General features: G+C 41.0%; 1 protein-coding gene across 2 annotated transcripts; it reads left to right on the plus strand.

Annotated features, from left to right (window-relative positions):
- The first annotated feature begins 1,694 nt into the window (after positions 1-1,694).
- Positions 1,695-17,758, plus strand: LOC5569892 (serine protease 7). Of its 2 annotated transcripts, none has more exons than XM_021838002.1 (4): positions 1,695-1,908; positions 2,062-2,369; positions 2,434-2,518; positions 16,519-17,758. In XM_021838002.1, exons 1-4 carry the CDS (start codon positions 1,848-1,850, stop codon positions 17,514-17,516), a joined length of 1,452 nt encoding a protein of 483 aa, XP_021693694.1. In that variant the 5' UTR covers positions 1,695-1,847; the 3' UTR covers positions 17,517-17,758. The 2 variants fall into 2 exon arrangements, with proteins under 2 accessions (XP_021693694.1, XP_001658785.2); XM_001658735.2 differs by lacking the exon at positions 1,695-1,908 and adding an exon at positions 1,928-1,997.
- Positions 17,759-19,566: the final 1,808 nt, after the last annotated feature.

Raw genomic sequence — 19,566 nt, forward strand, 5'->3', positions numbered from 1 at the left:
TCTAAAGTGAAGTGTAGGAATTTCAGTTCATTTATGATCAGTAGAGAGTAAAGGGGATACTTCAAGTAATTCCGGTCTACTTCTCCGTAAGAGACGAAGAGGTTAGAAAACCTGGTCCGTTTCTGTAGCAAGAACGTAGGGAGATTGTGAAAATTCGGCCCATTTCTTAGAAGAAATGAAGGAATAACATAAATCATCCGGCCCGTTCTTAGACAAAGAATAGAGAGTAAAGAGAACATCATGAATGATTCTGGTCTACTTCTCCATAAGAAATGAAGAGGATGAAACAATCCTGGTCCATTTCTGGAAAAAGAACGAAGTTCGGTCATGTTAAAAAGAGAGCATTAGGAATAACACATATCATCCAGTCCGATTCTTGAAAAAAAAAAGTGTTGGAAACTTATCCATATGAAACGAAGAGGATAAGGCGTTCTAGTCCATTGTCAGAAACGTAGGGTATCTGCGAGATACCAGTCCGTTAAAAGACCATATGAAGGAGTGCAATATTAGTCCATTTGGCATAATGTCCAGTCTACCAAGAGATGAAGGAAGCTTAGAAAGTTTCGGCCCATCTTAGTTAATGGTAAAGGGATAAGCAAAAGGGACTCATTGTTTCAGACGACGGTAAGAAAAAAACAAATTAAGAAGAATTATCTTAGTCCATTTGACAATCCAGTCTACCGTCAGATGTAGGAAGTACACCTTCAGTCCATCTAACTTAATGGTAAAGGGATATGTATGGTTGTTGTAATCTGAAAGTCCAGTTTACTATGACAGAAATGTTTACGGTAAAGGGACATAAGTATATTTACATAACTTTTTACCAAATACAAGCTTAGTAAAATAATACTATTACATTCAATTTCAGACTATCGATATTGAAAAATTTAAAAATGTGAAGAAGAAGAACAATTTCTACAATCGAGTTACAAATAAATGGTTTTAACAGAAACATACAATAGAGGAGTTTAGATTACACTATTCATATTTTTGTACACTTCGAATTAAAAGGAAAGGTAAGAATATCAATTTAATGATGACAAGGAAAGGAAATCTCTGATTAAAGGCTAAGTTGAATAAAATGAAATATAGAAATGGATCGAAATATTATGTTTGCTCTTTAATTATGCAGGTAATCGTGGATGAAGAACAGAACATGCAAAACAAGAAGTATGGGTACCATGGATGTACACGCAGGATTAACAACCAGTTTTGAAGAACCAAAGCATCAAGAAACCATCTCTGAAAAAATGGCTTGATTAAAACAGATACAGACAGATTGGAAATACAGGGTTATCACCAGTTGCATAGTATAGACAGGTTTATAAAAATCATCTTCATTATATTCTTGACACTTATAAAAGAAAAACTTGTCATGTTGGAAAAAGGGAAAGATGTAGTAGGCTGCTATTACGATAATTCACCAAGTAGGCCAAGCTAGGATTGAGTATAATAAACGTCACTCTTGTGAAAGTATGAATCCGTATAAGAACTGTTTTATTCGCTACGCTACAGCTACGACCGTAATTTCGTGATAAAAAACCATAAACAAATTGAGAGCAACCCTCAAAATGCAAAAGGTTTGATACCAGTGAGAGCGGATTTTGAAATTTCCCATCTTCGCTTAGAATTTCACACAATGTCACCGCCACAAGCTGCTCTTTTCAGCGAATACTAACCGAATATAGACGCGCAACCAATTCGCTCTCGGCTCAGTCCTACGTAGGAGCCGAAACAGTTCGCACAGTTTAAAACGAGTTGTCGTGGCGATTGTGCGAGTGACCGTTTGCGATTAGCGTTTTACATAAATACCACTTCTACGGGAAACCCCGCCCTGGTGATTCGTAATGGAAAGATCTTCGCTTCGTTTGTGCCTAGCGGTGGCTGTATTGCTTCTGATATGTTCAGGTTAGTTGAGTTAGTTCAGTATCGATGAACATGTTAGAATGTTAGATCATCTTCCTTCTCGTTGTTTGTCTTTGGCGGTGAGATAATCGGTCGGGACGGCACGCATTCTCCAAAAAGTGTTTATGTAAACATCAATGTGTTTCTCGTTCGCAGTTGCCGTCAACGGTTCTAATGGTTGTCCAAACGGGAAAGGCGTTTGCGTTAAGAAGGCACATTGCCTGGACAAGTTTGGGGACTACAAAAAGCTCATGAACCACAAGTGTTTTATGGATGGCAACAAGCCGGGCGTTTGCTGCAATAAGGTGAACTCGAAACTCAACAAGAAATGCACCACATCCAAAGGGGTAGCCGGTCAGTGCGTTCCGAAGGACCAGTGTGGAGGCTATACGAGAGATTTTCTGCTAGGAAATGAAAAAGAAGATCGGTGGAAGTCCGACATTTGCCACCAGGACAATCGAGAGGTGCGTGAGTCGAAGGAAGTGATAAACTGCAAGTTCTTTGATAACTGATAAGTTCTTATTTTAGCTACACTATTGCTGTCCACCGGAGCTGCAGAAACACACTCCAGTTGTACTTCCGAGAAAACCGGTTCAACCTTGGAATGATAACGGTGAGTTCGACGGATTTGTGATAATATAACAGTGCGAAGAAAGTTTTGTTTGCTTTGCGGCAATTATGGCAAAGCAAGTTTTAATAGCTGGTTGACATTATTTGCTGTTGATCGGAACAGTACAAAGCTCCTATCAGTTCGGTTGTGTACTTCAGCTTTATTCATTGTTGTTGCATTCATTTCTTTTTTAAATCCAAGGTGCGATTAAGAAACATGCAACACATATAACATTTAATATAGGCCCACCTTAGCTTAGTGATAACGCTCACGGCTACAAATCAACGCCATGCTGAATGAGTGTGGGTTCGATACTCGGTCGGTCCAGGATCTTGTAATAGAAATTTGCTTGGCTGTCTTTTTTTTTTTTTTATCTATTTCGTTTATTTGAGGCTCAAATGCGTTTAACGCTTTACGGAGCCGAAATTCATTTTTTTGTATTTTTATTACATACAATTAATTGGCTTTTTCAGTTCAACATTAATATGGGATGGGGCCAGGGTACTCGTGGCAGCTCGAGGTTAGTGGTCACATTTTTTTTTAAGGAAGGACATGGTAGGGATTGGGATCAGGGTTCTCAGCAGCTCATCCGGGAGGTATAACGTGGCGTCTTGATTTTCGTTTCATGGCGTTGGTAGCGATTTCTTGCCGGTATTCGACTGCCGGATGGCCAGGATCCTCAATCCAACACAAAGGGGACAAAACACAAAAAAAAAAAAAAACTGGGGAAGAGAACACAAGAGAATTAAACTTTTATACAACACAAGCGAAGGAAATCGTAAATTGCGACCATATAAATAAGATCGCGGGTTCCCAACACATCTCTAACTGGAACATAGGGTTGTCTACCTCGGGCCGCGAGGGTATCCAAAAGTTGCGCTCTGGAGGCGTCCATATCCGAGCACTGCCAAACTACGTGATCGATGTCATCATAACCGGAACCACACCTGTTACAAATATTGCTCAGCGCGAGGTTAATTCTGTGTAGATGTGCATCTAGCGAGTAATGGTTGGACATAAGTCTTGACATCACGCGAATGAAATCTCGACTTACGTCCAAGCCTTTCCACCAGGCTCGCAAGGAAACTCTAGGAATTATGGAATGTAACCACCGTCCCAGTTGGCCATTTAGCCAATCGCTTTGCCAACCGTGAAGAGAACTTTGACGTACTAAATGAAAAAATTCATCGTGTGAAATTCGTCTATCATAAATCTCACCTTCCTCAGCGCCCACCTTTGCGAGAGAGTCCGCCTTCTCATTGCCATAAATTAAGCAATGTGAGGGGACCCATACAAAGGTAATCTTATATGATCTTTCGACCAGTGCACACATCTGCTCTCTTATTTTTGTAAGAAAGTAAGATGCATGCTTTACAGGTTTCATCGATCGGAGTGCCTCAATAGAACTGAGACTATCCGAGAAGATGAAGAAGTGGTCTGCGGGCATGTTAGAGATCATCCCCAAGGCGAAGTTGATTGCTGCCAGCTCAGCAACATAAACCGTGCAAGGTTCTTGAAGTTTTCGGAAGGCGGAAGAATTTTCATTGAAGACACCGAAGCCAGTGGATCCATTTATACGTGACCCGTCAGTGAAATATCTCCTGTAGGAATCGACATTCTGGAACTTTGCGTTAAAAATACGTGGAATAGTTATACATCGAAGTTGATCTGGAATTCCATGAATATCTTGTTTCATGGACAGATCATATTCAACAGAGGAACTGTCATTGGTGAAGCGTACACGTGGAGGGTTATAACATGGAAGGCTAATGTCAGATGACATGTAGTAGAGATAAACTCGCATGAATTTTGACTGAGTATTCAGTTTGAGCAGTTCTTCGAAGTTTTCGATTACCAGTGTGTTGCTCACTCCACACTTAATAAGTATTCTTAGCGAGAGCTCCCAGAATCGGTTCTGTAGCGGTAAAACCCCTGCCAGAACCTCTAGGCTCGCATTATGTGTCGAGTGCATACACCCTAAGGCGATACGCAAACAACGATATTGAATTCGTTCCAATTTAATCAGGTGGCATTTTGCTGCTGAGAGAAAACAGAAAGAGCCATACTCTAGAACAGAGAGAATGGTTGTTTTATAGAGTTTTATGAGGTCTTCCGGGTGAGCACCCCACCATGTTCCGGTAATTGTTCGTAGAAAATTGATCCTTTGTTGGCATTTTTCCGTTACATACCTAATATGGGTTCGCCAAGTGCCTTTTGAATCAAACCAGACCCCAAGGTATTTTGAAGTCAAAGACTGGTCGATGTCTATTCCCAAAAGCTTAAGCTTCAGTTGGGCTGGATTCCGCTTCCTTGAAAATACAACCAGTTGAGTTTTTTGCGGCGCAAACTCGATCCCTAAATTTCTAGCCCAAGTGGATAGATTATCAAGGGAATTTTGCAATGGTCTTTGCAGGATTTCTGCTCGTGGGCCCTTCATAGAGACCACAGCATCATCTGCAAGTTGTCTAAGCGTGCATGGTTCTTCCAAACAGTTGTCAATATCTTTAACATAAAAATTATAAAGCAAGGGACTCAGACATGAGCCTTGGGGAAGGCCCATATAGCTAATTCTGGAAGTTGTCAGTTGACCGAGAGTGAAGCTCATGTGTTTTTCTGACAACAGATTGTACAAGAAATTATTTAATATTCCAGGTAGTCCACTATTGTGCAAGTTTGCTGACAATATTTCTATGGAAACTGAATCAAAAGCGCCCTTAATATCCAAGAAAACCGAAGCCAATTGCTCCTTGTCAGCAAAGGCTAGTTGAATATCTGATGAAAGCAACGCTAGACAATCGTTTGTTCCTTTGCCCTTGCGAAAGCCAAATTGAGTACTGGAAAGCATGTTGTTTGATTCGACCCAGTGATCGAGTCGGGATAGGATCATTTTTTCTAACAATTTCCTTAAACATGATAACATAGCAATCGGGCGGTACGAATTATGATCAGACGCTGGTTTCCCAGGCTTTTGAATAGCTATTACTTTGACCTGTCTCCATTCAGGTGGAACAATGTTGTGTTCCATGAAAGAGTTGAACAGGTCAAGCAACCGTCTTTTAGCGATATCGGGGAGATTTTTAAGAAGATTGAACTTAATCATATCGCGTCCCGGAGAGGAGTTGTTTGATGAAAGAAGAGCCATAGAAAATTCCAGCATAGTGAATGGTCTGTCCAACGCATCGTCTCTCTGGGTTTCCCAGAATGGCGGTTGAGCTGGAACTGAGTCTGGACAGACCTTTTTTGCGAAATTGAATATCCAACGATTGGAGTATTCGTCACTCTCATTTGAGGATGAGCGGTTTCGCATGTTGCGAGCCACTCTCCAAAGCGTCGTCATTGAAGTTTCTCGTGAGAGGCCATCGATAAAACGTCGCCAATAGCTACGCTTCTTCGCTTTAATAAGATTCTTCAGTCTTTTTTCGAGCTTCGAGTACTCTAAATAAAGTTCTGAGGTACCATATCTACGAAAAGCTTTGAAGGCATTAGATTTTTCTCGATACAACTGAGTGCATTCATCATCCCAACCAGGTGTGGCTGGTCGTCTTTTGAAGGATGCACTTGGAACTCGTTGTTTTTGGGATTCTAATGCACTTTTATAAATCAATTCTGTTAGGAATCGATACTCATCCAACGGTGGGAGTGTGTTGAATGTTTCGATACCAAAAGTTACCGCTGATGCAAATTTTTGCCAATCGATATTCCTAGTGAGGTCGTAAGGAACCTGAATTGACTGCTCTGACCTTTCACAATTATTTCTGATAGACGTTATTATGGGCAAATGATCACTACCATGGGGATCATCAATCACCTTCCACATGCAATCGAATGATAGTGAACTTGAACCCAAAGATAGGTCAATGCGGCTTTCTTTGCCGTCGGATGAAATACGTGTCACTTCACCTGTGTTCAAAATGTTCAAGTTGAAATCGTCGCATAAGTCATAGAAAATAGCCGCTCTATAATCGTCATAAGATTCGCCCCATCCAGTACCATGTGAGTTCATATCACCCAGTATTAAAACTGGGGATGAGAGCATGGAGACTGCATTCCAGAGATGATGGCGGTTTATTGAAACTCTTGGAGGAATATAAACAGAAGCTACGCAAAGATCTTTACCCTTTACGTTTATTTGGCAAGCAACGATTTCTATGCCTGGATGAGTCGGGATGGGGATTCTGTAGAATGAATGGCACTTTTTGATCCCTAAAAGCACACCCCCGTAATTATCATCTCGATCCTGGCGTATAATGTTAAAATCGTAGAAGTTAAGATCATCTTCAGAAGAAAGCCATGTTTCACAGAGTGCAAATATATCACAATCGGAATTGTGAAGCAAAAACTTAAATGTGTCTAATTTAGGTTTTAGACTATGACAGTTCCACTGTAACACAGTGATCATATCTTGTACCTCACTTGATGAATTAGCCATCGAAAGATATGATCGAAGCAAGGAGGGGCCACGAGATAGTCAATTCCCTGAGATACTCTTCTATTGCGGGGAGAAAAAGGTCGAGTATGCCTCTGAATGAGTCTGAAACTCCGAGGGCATCACATATGCGATCCACAAGGGCCGTAAAAGTTATCAGTCCTCGCTTGGCCCGGGGGGTTTTCGAGGAAGAGCAAGGGACTTCAGTAGCTTTTTTCTTGCTATCTTGTCTAGAGCTTCTTTTCGAAGTATATTTAATCGGTGGAGGCGGGGGCGTCAGATCTTTGCTGCAACACGGAACGGAAGCATCAAGGACCTGTTTCTTCGGCAATTTCAAATTTGCCCCACCTCCTTTGGAATTAGGCAAACTTTTGAGGGAAGATTTCATTACCTTACGGCGCAGTCCCGGAGAAGATGGAGACTTTCGTTTTCCGGGTGCGTGTACCTCCGAAGAATCTCCCCCATCAGTTTCGTCGTCGTTCGCTTCGTCGGAAGACAACTCTTGAAAAGAGTTACCAACTGGGATGGCTGATGAAGACTCTTTTGCAGGCGGATTTAAAGCTTTCACCATTTCCGCATACGTCTTCTTGGAGCGCTTCACAATGGAGCGACTCTCATTTCGAATGCGCCTTTTGTATGCCGGGCATTTCTGCAAGTCATGAAGATCCTCACGACAGTAGCTGCATTTTTCAGCTTCCTGTGTGCAATCATCTTCCAAGTGAGCTTGGTTGCATTTACCACAACGGGGCTTGTTGTCGCAAAAGCTAGCACTATGACCAAGCTGTTTGCAGTTGGTACAATTGAATACCTTCGGCACGTAAAGGCGCACTGGGTAAAAAACACTATCAATGCAAACAAATTTAGGGAGAACGGAACCAGGAAAAGTTACACGAAACGAGGCTGACGGCGAAAACACTTTCTTATTGCCTTCCATGGAAACTGATTGTAATTGTTTACAATCCAGTATAGCCACATCAGGAATGGACCGGTTCTCAAAAACGCCTTTGCCAGTCTTAATGTCTTCGCATGTCAGACTCGCGTCGATGATTTTCCCTTCCACCTCAACCTCTCTGGCCAAAATATACACATAATATTCCACAGTAAAAGCCTCATGCTGAGCAATTTCATTCGCTGCTTTGTAACTAGGTGCAGTTACACGCAGCTTGGATTGCTTCACTTGGTGAATAACGGTCCCAGGATATTTACGCGTCAGCTCTCTAGAGATCGAGAGCACATTCAAAATCTTATTTTTGCGCCGGAAATAGACAACCCAAGGCCCAGCCGAAGACGGTTGATAAAACCGCGTTCGAGCAACGAGATCTTTAGGAGGCGTATCGCCTCCATCCGATTCGTCCATGCGGGAAAAAATCCAACCGCAACCGAATCGACAATAATAATAAAATAAAAAGTATAGAGAAAAAAAAAAAAAAAAAAAAAACAAACAAAAAAAATTTAAAGCGATTGGAAAATATTAATCAATTAGTGGACTATTTTGTACACACCTCCCCTATAAAGGCAAAACTATAATAAAAAAAAAAAAAAAACTTTTGAAAAGAAAAAAAAAATCAGTCAGTGGACTATTTTGTACACCCTTCCCCTAACCCTGCAAACAAATTTGCACCGGGAGAGAGACAGAGGAGAAGCGAAAAACAACCTTGAACTCAACACTGTTTGTTCGGGAGATGCGAAGGCAATTCAATAGAGTATGGATAGGTATAGAAAAATTGCTACTTATCCGTTCCCGTTTGATGACGGCACAGCAGCTAGCCTTCCACGTCGTAGGTAGGCAAATATGTCTCGCCGTCCTCGCAGCAGATGTATGCGGGGGAACAATTATCGGTGGAACGATACCCGTTGACCCTTGCCAACCTGGTTCGCTTCCTTCGATGCGCGCGGTTTTAAGCACTAGAGGCACAATTGGTAAAAACCACACGGGCGGTGGAAGAAATAAAAAAACCAAAAAAAGCAGCCGACTGCAAAAAACTGAACTAACTTGTTCAAGCGCACAACAAGGAATGTGGCTGTCTTGGGCATAGAGTATCATCATACCTACCACACGATAAACGAATGCAAAAATGGCATTCTCAAATGCACTTAATAACAAATCTCACTTAATAACTGTGGAAGCGTTCATTGAACACAAGCTAAGTAGCAGGCTCTGTCCTAGTGAGGACGTTATGCCAGAACGAAGAAGTAGAAGATAAACAAAATTCGCTGACTTATGGTGTCAAGTTTCAGGGGATAACTTGGAAACATTGGAACTTCAAGTGACCATACAAACGAGACATCTTCTATAAACTTCGAAGCGTATTTATCCCTTTCTACTTGTACACTATTGAAACTGTTTCTGACGGTTTTCATGAATGAATATTGGTAGAAATTCTGTCTCCCGATTGAACTTCGTGGGGGAAGTTATTGGTAGTGATAGTGAACAATTTTACACAGTCTAATATGAAACTACTTAAAACTGTGATCATAGTTTGTGGGAGAACCTTTTAAAGCTTCTGTTACTAGTACAAGAAGCGTATTGAGCTTCAGGAGCTTGTGAAAATTGATTTTTTTTTGCTTTTAGTAGCCTTTTAAATTCAAGCGTCTTTATATAGTATTGGACAAAACATTTGCAACTTTTTCGATTTTCCATACAAAATGGTCAACTTTGGAGGCTTATATCTTCATTCTTTGTAGACCAATTTGAACGAAATTTGCACAGCATAACTTGAATTCAAACATATATTTTCGAGAGATTTTTCCAATCACGAGTTCAAAAGAAATAACGGTTTGACTAAAGTGAAATTTTTGACAAACAAATTTAAACGATTTATCTGAAATTAGGAAAGCCTTACACATAAACTGTCTTCAGCATACTTGTTCATATTACCTAAATCAACAACTTTGCTGGAGACATCATAATGATATTCCTTCAACTTTTTAGGCAAGGTGAATTATAGAAAAAATGTGAAAAAAATCACTTTAGTCAAATTGTTATTGCTGTTAAACTCGTCATTGGAAAAATCTCTCAAAAATATATGTTAAAATTCAAGTTATATCTGACGTGCTGTGAAAATTTCATTCAAGATGGTCCACAAATAACTGAGATATGAGCCTCCAAAGTTGACCATTTTGTATGGAAACTCGAAAAAGTTGCAAATGTTTTGTCCAATTCTGTATATTTTTGAAAAATATTTCTTAACTAGCTTACCCGACGTGGCTAGCCACGTTCCAAAGAAATTTTAAGGGTGTGAGCCGTTTCACCGATTCGTTTAGCTTCTATTTAAAATTTGACAGCTCGATAGTTATTTCCCCTCCGGTTGAAAGTAACCCTGCTCTGAAGCATGATGAAACTTGACAGTTCGAAAGTTATTTTCCGCTCCCGAGAATTTGAGAACAACTAATCCTCTGTCAACTTTATTCAGAAATAACTACTCGACTGTCAAAGCTCAAATTGGTTGACCGCGAAGTTCAATTTAATAATTTGAGGGAAAATAACTATCGAAATGTCAAATTTTAACTAATAGTTAATCGAATAGGTGAAACGGTTCACAGTCTAAAGCAGTCTAAAGCGAAAAGCTACATATAACCTTCAAAATCGCGCGATACTGATGAACTCAAAATCGCCGAAATTTATGCTCAGGCAATACTCCATCGAGCACGTGGCCTCAATACTGTTGTAGTGTTCTAATCTGAAATAATTATGGCCTTATATGCTGTTGTAGTGTTTCTTATGTTGAAAAATATTTCAAATGTTCCAGAAGATTCTATGAATTGGAGAATACCGTTAAGTCACCAGTCACCGTGCGGCCTCCATTCACCGTGCACATGTACAAATTCCTACAGAATATTCATACAATTTTCTCAAATCATTCTTTGGTCAGCAAAATAAGATAAAACTGATGAAACGAAGTAGTTTTTGTCACAAATCATTTTGAAAAACCTAGTTTATGTAGACAAAATCATGTGAATTCTGTTTGATAACGAGATATTGCAACAATCTTAGTAGAAACGCCAAAAAATCACATTTTTTATTTTAACGATAGAGTATGAAATTTTTCAAAATTTCAACAAGTTTTCACTGTGAATATTATCAGTAAGATGTATTTCATCGTATGAGCAATGAGATTTTATGCAAATTAGAATTGTTATTGTGTTTCAGTCGAAACCCAAATGCACGGTGAATGGATCCTTTTCAATATATATGGTTCCTATTACCGTGCATTAGTGTAAAAGGCATGAAATTATGCGATAATATTAGATTTATTGTTATGTCGTCATTAAACTACTTCATATTGAGACTTTAACTGAATATGGAATGGTTTGGACAATACAGTCAAACCTCCTATAACGGTTTTAATTGAAAAATAATAATTTAGCCAATTTTTAAACTTATTATGGTTTTTATTGTAATTGAAGATTTGAATACTCTTAAAAATGAATGCGCACACTACTAGCAACATAGTTGCTCCATCAACAACGTTTCTTCAAGATACAAAATCAAATCATGACGAAAACTATACGCACGGTGAATGGTGCACTATTGTGCACGGTAAATGGTGACATAGAACGGTACGAGGCGACCTTAACATGACATTTTCAAACATAATTTTTAAGTAATTTTTTGTTATGCATCATTACTTTTAGATTTTTCCCTGAATTATTATATAATTGCCCGCTACGTAGTGGTATTCTAGTACGCTTCAAATTATTTGGAAAAGTTGTATAATTTTTTGAAGTGCAAATTTTTCTTAAATGCACGGTGAATGGTAGCTTGACGGTAGAATCGTACCAAAAAATCTAGCATATCCTCCCAAATAGCTGCTGTAGTGTTGTATGATTCATTGTCATATTTCAAAATTACAGTTGTGAAAAGACCATCAACTCAGAGATTTACCATGTCATGGAACAGGAATGTTTCAAGTAATCATCATAGTAAGCATAAAATGTTGTATTAAGTTTGCATCCATGAGTCGATATCGAGTCGTTGAGCATAGACTCTTGGAGGTTTCAATGTAAATTAATAAAACTCGAATTTTTGGCGCCCATTCATTTCATTTATGTTTATCCTGCTTTTACATATGTCGAACTCGCTTTTGAACCTGAGATGGAACTGGAGAAACCGTTTCACATTTTCAACTTACACCTGATTCAAGTTCGACTGAACTGCAATTTTCTTGAATTTGATTTATTGACGTTTTGATCACCAGCCAAATTTCATATCAGACGACAATGATGAAATGTTCGAGAATATTCTACGAATTGAAATGAACAAAGTTCCAGAAAACTCCGGAATATTCTGCCAAAGAACTATTGTAGTACTCCACAATTTGCAATTGTAATGTTCTAATCTTAAAATGTACCGTTGTAGTGCTCTTAATTGCTGTTGTAGTGCCAACGAAACATTTCATAGCGTTACTGACAGACAGACAACTCTGGGATTTTATATATATGATTTCTAGGAAAAGCTCTTTCGGAGATTCTAGAAAAACCTTTATTTCGCTACTGACTAAGGCTTCTTAGTTTCTGCGTACCGTTAAGTCACCAGTCACCGTGAGTGTTTGAGTGAATATGAAATGGTTTGGACAATACAGTCAAACCACCTGTAACGATTTTAATGAAAAATTATTTGTTTAGTAAATTTTTAAACTTTTTATGGTTTTTATTATAAATGAAGATTTGAATACTCTTAAAAATGAGTGCGCACACTACTAGCAACATAGTTGCTCCATTACCAACGTTTCTTCAAGATACAACATTAAATCCTGACGAAAACTATAAGCACGGTGAATGGTGCACTAGTGTGCACGGTAAATGGTGACATAGAACGGTAGGAGGCGATTTCCAAACATAGTTTTAGAGTATTTGTTGTTATCCAACACTAGTTTTATATTTTTTTTCCTAAATTATTATATAATTGTACGCTACGTAGTGGTATTCTAGTACGCATCAAATTATTTGGAAAAGTTATACAATTTACTGAAGTGCAAATTTTTCTTAAAAGCACGGTGAATGGTAGCTTGACGGTAATATTTTCTCAACTTTAAGCAGAAGCTGCTTCTACGAAAAGCTTTCTCAGCTTCTGGGTGAACTATTTTCAGCTTCTGGGAAGAGCCATCTCCACTTCTAGAAGGTACTTTTTCCGTTTTTACAAGAAGATATCTCAGCTTCTCGGAATAGCCGTTTTAGTTCCTGAAAGAAGAGTTTTCAACTTTTGATAGAAACTACTTCAGCTTCTGCAAGAAGCTGCCTTAGAAACTACACGCTCAACTTCGGTTACGTTACGTAGAAACTATCTCAGCTTTCGGGAGGAGCTTTCTCAGCTTCTGGGAGAAGCTTCATAAACCTCAAGGAGATGATTTTTCAGCTTCTGCCAGAGACTTTCTCAGTTCATGCGAGAAGTTTTCTCTGCATATGTGAGTTTTCTAAGCTTCTGAAAGAAGTTTTCTCAGCTTCTGCGAGAAGATTCCTCAGTTATTGTGAGAAGCTTGCTCAGCTTCTGCGAGAAGCTTTCTCAATTTCTGAGAGAATCTTTCTCAGCTTCTATGATAAGTTTTCTCAGATTCTGTAAGAAGCTTTCTCAGCTTCTGTGAGAAACTTTCTGAGCTGCTACGAGAAGCTTTCTCAGCTTTTGCGAGAAATTTTATCAGCTTCTGGGAGAAGGCTTCTCAGCTTCTGCGAGAAGCTTTCTCAGCTTCTGCGAGAAGCTTTCCCAGCTTCTGTGAGAAGCTTTCTCAGCTTCTGTGAAAAGCTTTCTCAGCTTCTGCGAGAAGCTTTCTCAGCTTCTACGAGAAGCTTTCTCAGTTTCTGCGAGAAACTTTTTCGGTTTCTACAAGAAGCTTTCTCAGTTTCTGCAAGAAGCTTTCTCAGCTTCTGCGGGAAGCTTTCTCAGCTTCTGCGGGAAGCTTTCTCAGCTTCTGCGAGAAGCTTTCTCAGCTTCTGCGGGAAGCTTTCTCAGCTTCTGTGAGAAGCTATCTGAGCTTCTTCGAGAAGCTTTCTCAGCTTTTGCAAGAAGCTTTCTCAGTTTCTTTGAGAAGCTTTCTCAATTTCTTCGAGAAGCTTTCTCAGTTTCTCCGAGAAGCTTTCTCAGCTTCTGCGAGAAGCTTTCTCAGTTTCTGCGAGAAGCTTTCTCAGCTTCTGCTAGATGCTTTTTCAGCATCTGCGAGAAGCTTTTTCAGCTTCTGGGAGAAGCATTCTCATTTTCTGTGAGAAGCTTTTTCAGCTTCTGCCAGAAGCTTTCTCAGCTTCTGGAAGAAGCTTTCTCAGCTTCTGCGAGAAGCTTTCTCAGCTTCTGCTAGATGCTTTTTCAGCTTCTGCGAGAAGTTTTTTCAGTTTCTGGGAGAAGCATTCTCATTTTCTGTGAGAAGCTTTTTCAGCTTCTGCGAGAAGCTTTTTCAGTTTTTGCGAGAAGCTTTACAGTTTCTGTGACAAGCTTTCTCTGATTTCGGGAGAAGCTTACTCAGCCTTTGCGAGTAGCTTTTTCAGCTTCTGCGAGAAGCTTTTTCAGCTTCTGCGAGAAGCTTTCTCAGTTTCTGCGAGAAGCTTTCTCAGCTTCTGCTAGATGCTTTTTCAGCTTCTGCGAGAAGTTTTTTCAGTTTCTGGGAGAAGCATTCTCATTTTCTGTGAGAAGCTTTTTCAGCTTCTGCGAGAAGCTTTTTCAGTTTTTGCGAGAAGCTTTACAGTTTCTGTGACAAGCTTTCTCTGATTTCGGGAGAAGCTTACTCAGCTTCTGCGAGAAGATTCCTCAGTTATTGTGAGAAGCTTGCTCAGCTTCTGCGAGAAGCTTTCTCAATTTCTGAGAGAATCTTTCTCAGCTTCTATGATAAGTTTTCTCAGATTCTGTAAGAAGCTTTCTCAGCTTCTGCGGGAAGCTTTCTCAGCTTCTGCGAGAAGCTTTCTCAGCTTCTGCGGGAAGCTTTCTCAGCTTCTGTGAGAAGCTATCTGAGCTTCTTCGAGAAGCTTTCTCAGCTTCTGGAAGAAGCTTTCTCAGCTTCTGCGAGAAGCTTTCTCAGTTTCTGCGAGAAGCTTTCTCAGTTTCTGCGAGAAGCTTTCTCAGCTTCTGCGAGAAGCTTTCTCAGTTTCTGCGAGAAGCTTTCTCAGCTTCCGCTAGATGCTTTTTCAGCTTCTGCGAGAAGCTTTCTCAGCTTCTGGGAGAAGCTTTCTCAGCTTCTGAGACAAGCTTTCTCAGTTTCTTCGAGAAGCTTTCTCATTTTCTGCGAGAAGCTTTCTCAGCTTCTGGGAGAAGCTTTTTCAGTTTCTGCGAGAAACTTACTCATCTTCTGCGAGAAGCTTTCTCTGATTTCGGGAGAAGCTTTCTCAGCCTTTGCGAGAAGCTTTATCAGCTTCTGCGAGAAGCTTTTTCAGCTTCTGCGAGAAACATTTTTGTGTGGTATATATTGCATATTGAGCAACATACCTTTAGTGTGTTGTTTGTATACAAACGATTCACATCCATCAGCCTCGCAACGCCCACGTTACGGTCGTTGCCAACCAACGAGCAGTAGGCCACGACTCGTCCTTTTCATCATCGGACGGTCGGCGAAGACGGACGCACAATAGGAGCACCCTGGCAGCGTGCCTCCTCAGTGGATCACAGGACTGCACAATTTTCAGCTTCTGCGAGAAGCTTCTTCAGCATCTGCGAGAAGCTTTTTCAGCTTCTGCGAGAAGCTTTCTCAGCTTCTGCGAGAAGCTTTCTCAGTTTTTGCGAGAAGCTTTCTCAGCTTCTGCGAGAAGCTTTCTCAGCTTGGGCAAGAAGCTTTCTCAGCTTCTGGGAGAAGCTTTCTCATTTTCTGCGAGAAGCTTTCTCAGCTTCTTGGAGAAGCTTTCTCAGTTTCTGCGAGAAGCTTTCTCAGCTTCTATGAGAAGCTTTCTCAGCAGTTTCAACGAGAAGCTTTCACAGCTTCTGCGAGAAGCTTTCTCAGCTTGGGCAAGAAGCTTTCTCAGTTTCTGCGAGAAGTTTCTTCAGCTTCTGGGAGAAGCTTTTTCAGTTTCTGCGAGAAACTTTCTCAGCTTCTGCGAGAAGCTTTTTCAGTTTCTGCGAGAAACTTTCTTAGCTTTTGCGAGAAGCTTATTCAGTTTCTTCGAGAAGCTTTCTCAGTTTCTGCGAGAAGCTTTCTCTGATTTCGGGAGAAGCTTTTTCAGCTTCTGCGAGAAGCTTTTTCAGCTTCTGCGAGAAGCTTCTTTAGCTTCTGCGAGAAGCTTTTTCAGCTTCTGCGAGAAGCTTTTTCAGCTTCTGCAAGTAGCTTTTTCAGCTTCTGCAAGAAGCTTTCTCAGCTTCTGGGAGAAGCTTTCTCAGCTTCTGGGAGAAGCTTTCTCAGCTTCTGGTAGAAGCTTTTTCAGTTACTGCGAGAGCTTTCTTAGCTTCTGCGAGAAGCTTTCTCAGTTTCTGCAAGGCAATTCGTGGTTATTAATGTTTGTATGGAATTTAGTTTCAGTTTTAGATTACCAATTCTAATGAGAAAAAAATTGTTATTCATTCTGATAAACGCTAATTGATTAACTGTACCTTTCCTTCAATATATGTATAATAATATATAAACTGCATATTCCCTTCAACCTCAGCCATAATCCTTCCTTTTTCTTTCAGCTTTTCCAACTTGCTTAAGATTGGATAAAACGACGGGTCGATGCGTTCCAATGATTCTCTGCGAAAATTTTCGCGCCAAAATTTTGGACAAAAGGAAAGGATTCACATATGGTGACCTGACGCCGCATTACAAATGCTATTCGAATGTCGTCGACAGTACTTCGATGTGCTGCGCCCAACCTGAATCGCCAAACGACTTGATTAGACACAGAAAAGCCAATAAGCTACACCCGAACAGTTGTGGAGCAGTGGGGTTGCAAGATCGAGTCTTGGCAGGAAACGAAGCTAACCTTGGAGAGTTCCCTTGGATGGCCAATTTGATGTATTACGTGGGATTCAACAAAACCACAATGTGCAGTGGCACGTTGATCCATGCACAGTATGTTCTGACGGCAGCTCATTGCTTGAAGCGGTACAAACCGATATCCGTTCGACTGGGAGAACACGACCTGAGTACGAAAAAAGACTGCATGGAGAATGTCTGCGCTAAGCAGTTCAGAGAGTACGCTGTCGCGGAGTTGATCCTCCACCAAAAGTATCGAAACAAGGCTGGAATGTACGATATCGGTTTGGTGAAGTTGGCCAATCCAGCAACGATCATCCCGGGACAAATCTTCCCCATTTGCCTGCCCATAACGGAGCAGTGGCTGATGACGAAACCCTCGGAACTGATTGCCTCCGGGTGGGGACTTATGGAGAGCGGAAGGTACCCAGATGTTCTACGGTATGCAACGCTGCAGTCTTTGAAGAAAAGACCGGACTATTGTGGGCACGAGCAAATGATTTGCGCCCGGGGAGCCAACAAAGAAGGACATTGCCGCGGCGATTCGGGAGGACCTATGCAACAAATCATGCGCTACGGGGACCGGTTTCGAATTGTGCTGTTCGGAGTGATTTCCGGTGGAGCGAAAAAATGCACTAAGGAGGATTCAACGGCGGGCGTGTCCGTTTTGGTGGGCTATCACATGAAGTGGATACTGGATAATATGGAAATATAGATTTGCTGTGCAAAGGCAAAGAAGAGTCTATATTCGGATTGAATATGATTCAACTGCCAATGGATTACATCATTCGTTTGGAAAAGATCAAGTGACATGGTTGTTCTAAGACAATTATTTGTTTATATTTTCTTAAACATAAATGAAGGGTACCTTCGATATCTAAAAAGCATTTCCAACTGTATATCTATGGTTCTATAAATTGAAAAACATTGCCATATGACGTAGAAAAAAGTATATTGTTACGCGAGAAATTGCTACTGCAGAATCCAACTTTAACAGGAAGACCGGAAGATAAACCTTTCACATACACACATGTATCTTTCATGAATAAAGTTAAAGTAATTGTTGAACTCGTTAGAATCGGACGCGTTTTATTTTCGATTTCGAGTTTCCTTAAAAATATACAGTCCGCTCGGCTTATCGGAAGGCACATTGGTCCTTCGAACCGGATAAATAGAAAAGTAGTGGAAAAACGTCGACGCGAGTGTTTTTTCCGCGAAAAATCGTTGATTTCGAGCATTCACCAGATTTGCTGGTCGGGTGCAGCGACGCGCCACGAAAATTGCAAATGGCCGTCGTTCGAGAATAGTGAAGTGATCGTGTCGTGTCATGTCAACACCATCGAAAACGATCGCCGAACAGAAATCCCAGCAAAAGGCGAAACAGGATAACGCCAGAATGGAAGAACAGCTGAAGACTCTCTCTCATCAGAGAGGGGCAGTGAAGGGCAAACTTACACGTGTGAGAAGTGCCATTGAACATAGTGAAGATGACCCGAACCCGAACATTATGAATTTGCATTTCCTTCGGTTGCATCAGAAAACAGTCGAACAGTCGTATCGCGAATACAATGAGTTCCAAAACATGATTCATGCCCTGCCCCTCTCTGAGGAGCGACGAGCCGAACAGGAAGCGAAATACGTCGAGTTCGAGACGATGTATGCGAATTTGGCGATCCGGTTGAGTATGCTGATAGAAGCGGCAACTAATCAGATGGAGAAGAAAGAAGTTGTCGTAGCAGCAACATCGTCGTCGATGACACCCGGATCAACTCTTTCCTACCTTCCGCCATTGCAAGCGCCGTTGCCGACCTTCGACGGGTCGTATGAACGATGGTTTTCGTTTAAATCCATGTTTACTACCATCATGAATCGATATACACACGAAGACCCGGCCATCAAACTTTACCATCTGCGTAATTCATTAGTTGGGCCGGTAGCAGGAATCATTGACCAGGACATTGTAAACAACAATGATTACAATGCTGCCTGGCAATTCCTGACTGATAGATTCGAAGACAGGAGGCTTATCATTGACAAGCACATCGAGTGTTTGTTCAATTTGCCGAAGATCACTAAGGACAGTTCGGCAAATCTTCGAAAGTTGCTCGACGTGAGCAGCAAAAACATCGAAGCCTTGAAGAATCTTGACCTCCCGCTGCAAGGCCTCGGCGAGCAAATGGTTATCAACATCATCTCATCGCGGATGGACAAAGCAACAAGAGTCGCGTGGGAGATACGGCAGAAACCGGGAATCCTGCCCAGCTACAAGGATACGATGGAGTTCCTGCAAGAACAGTGTAAAGTGACTGAAAAGATTGAAACGAACATGAAAGTGGAAAGTGTGAAACCGAAAGCGGTGACAAAAGCTCATACGCTGATAAATACAAGTGAACTGAAATATGATACGAAAAGTGAACTAAAGTGTGCTGTATGCAAAAATGCTCATGAACTATGGAAATGCGAAAGCTTTAAGAAGATGAACGTGAGTGAAAAATATAACACGCTGAAGAAAACAGGATGCTGCTTTAACTGCCTGCAAAAAGGCCACCGCACGAACGGATGCACTTCGTCGCATAGTTGCCGGGAGTGTGGCAAGCGTCACCATACATCACTTCATGCCAACGAAGTTTCTAGCTCCAGATCACCCGATTCGATTACCGCTGTCAATCAGAATGCCGTCCACGAAGAAGCAAGAGTCTCTCGCAAGGAATCTGAAGTTAGCACCCAAGTCGATCCTCCTCGATCCGGCACTGGCACAACCCTCA

The sequence above is a fragment of the Aedes aegypti genome, chromosome 1, assembly GCF_002204515.2.
Source record: "Aedes aegypti strain LVP_AGWG chromosome 1, AaegL5.0 Primary Assembly, whole genome shotgun sequence".
NCBI lineage: Eukaryota > Metazoa > Arthropoda > Insecta > Diptera > Culicidae > Aedes > Aedes aegypti.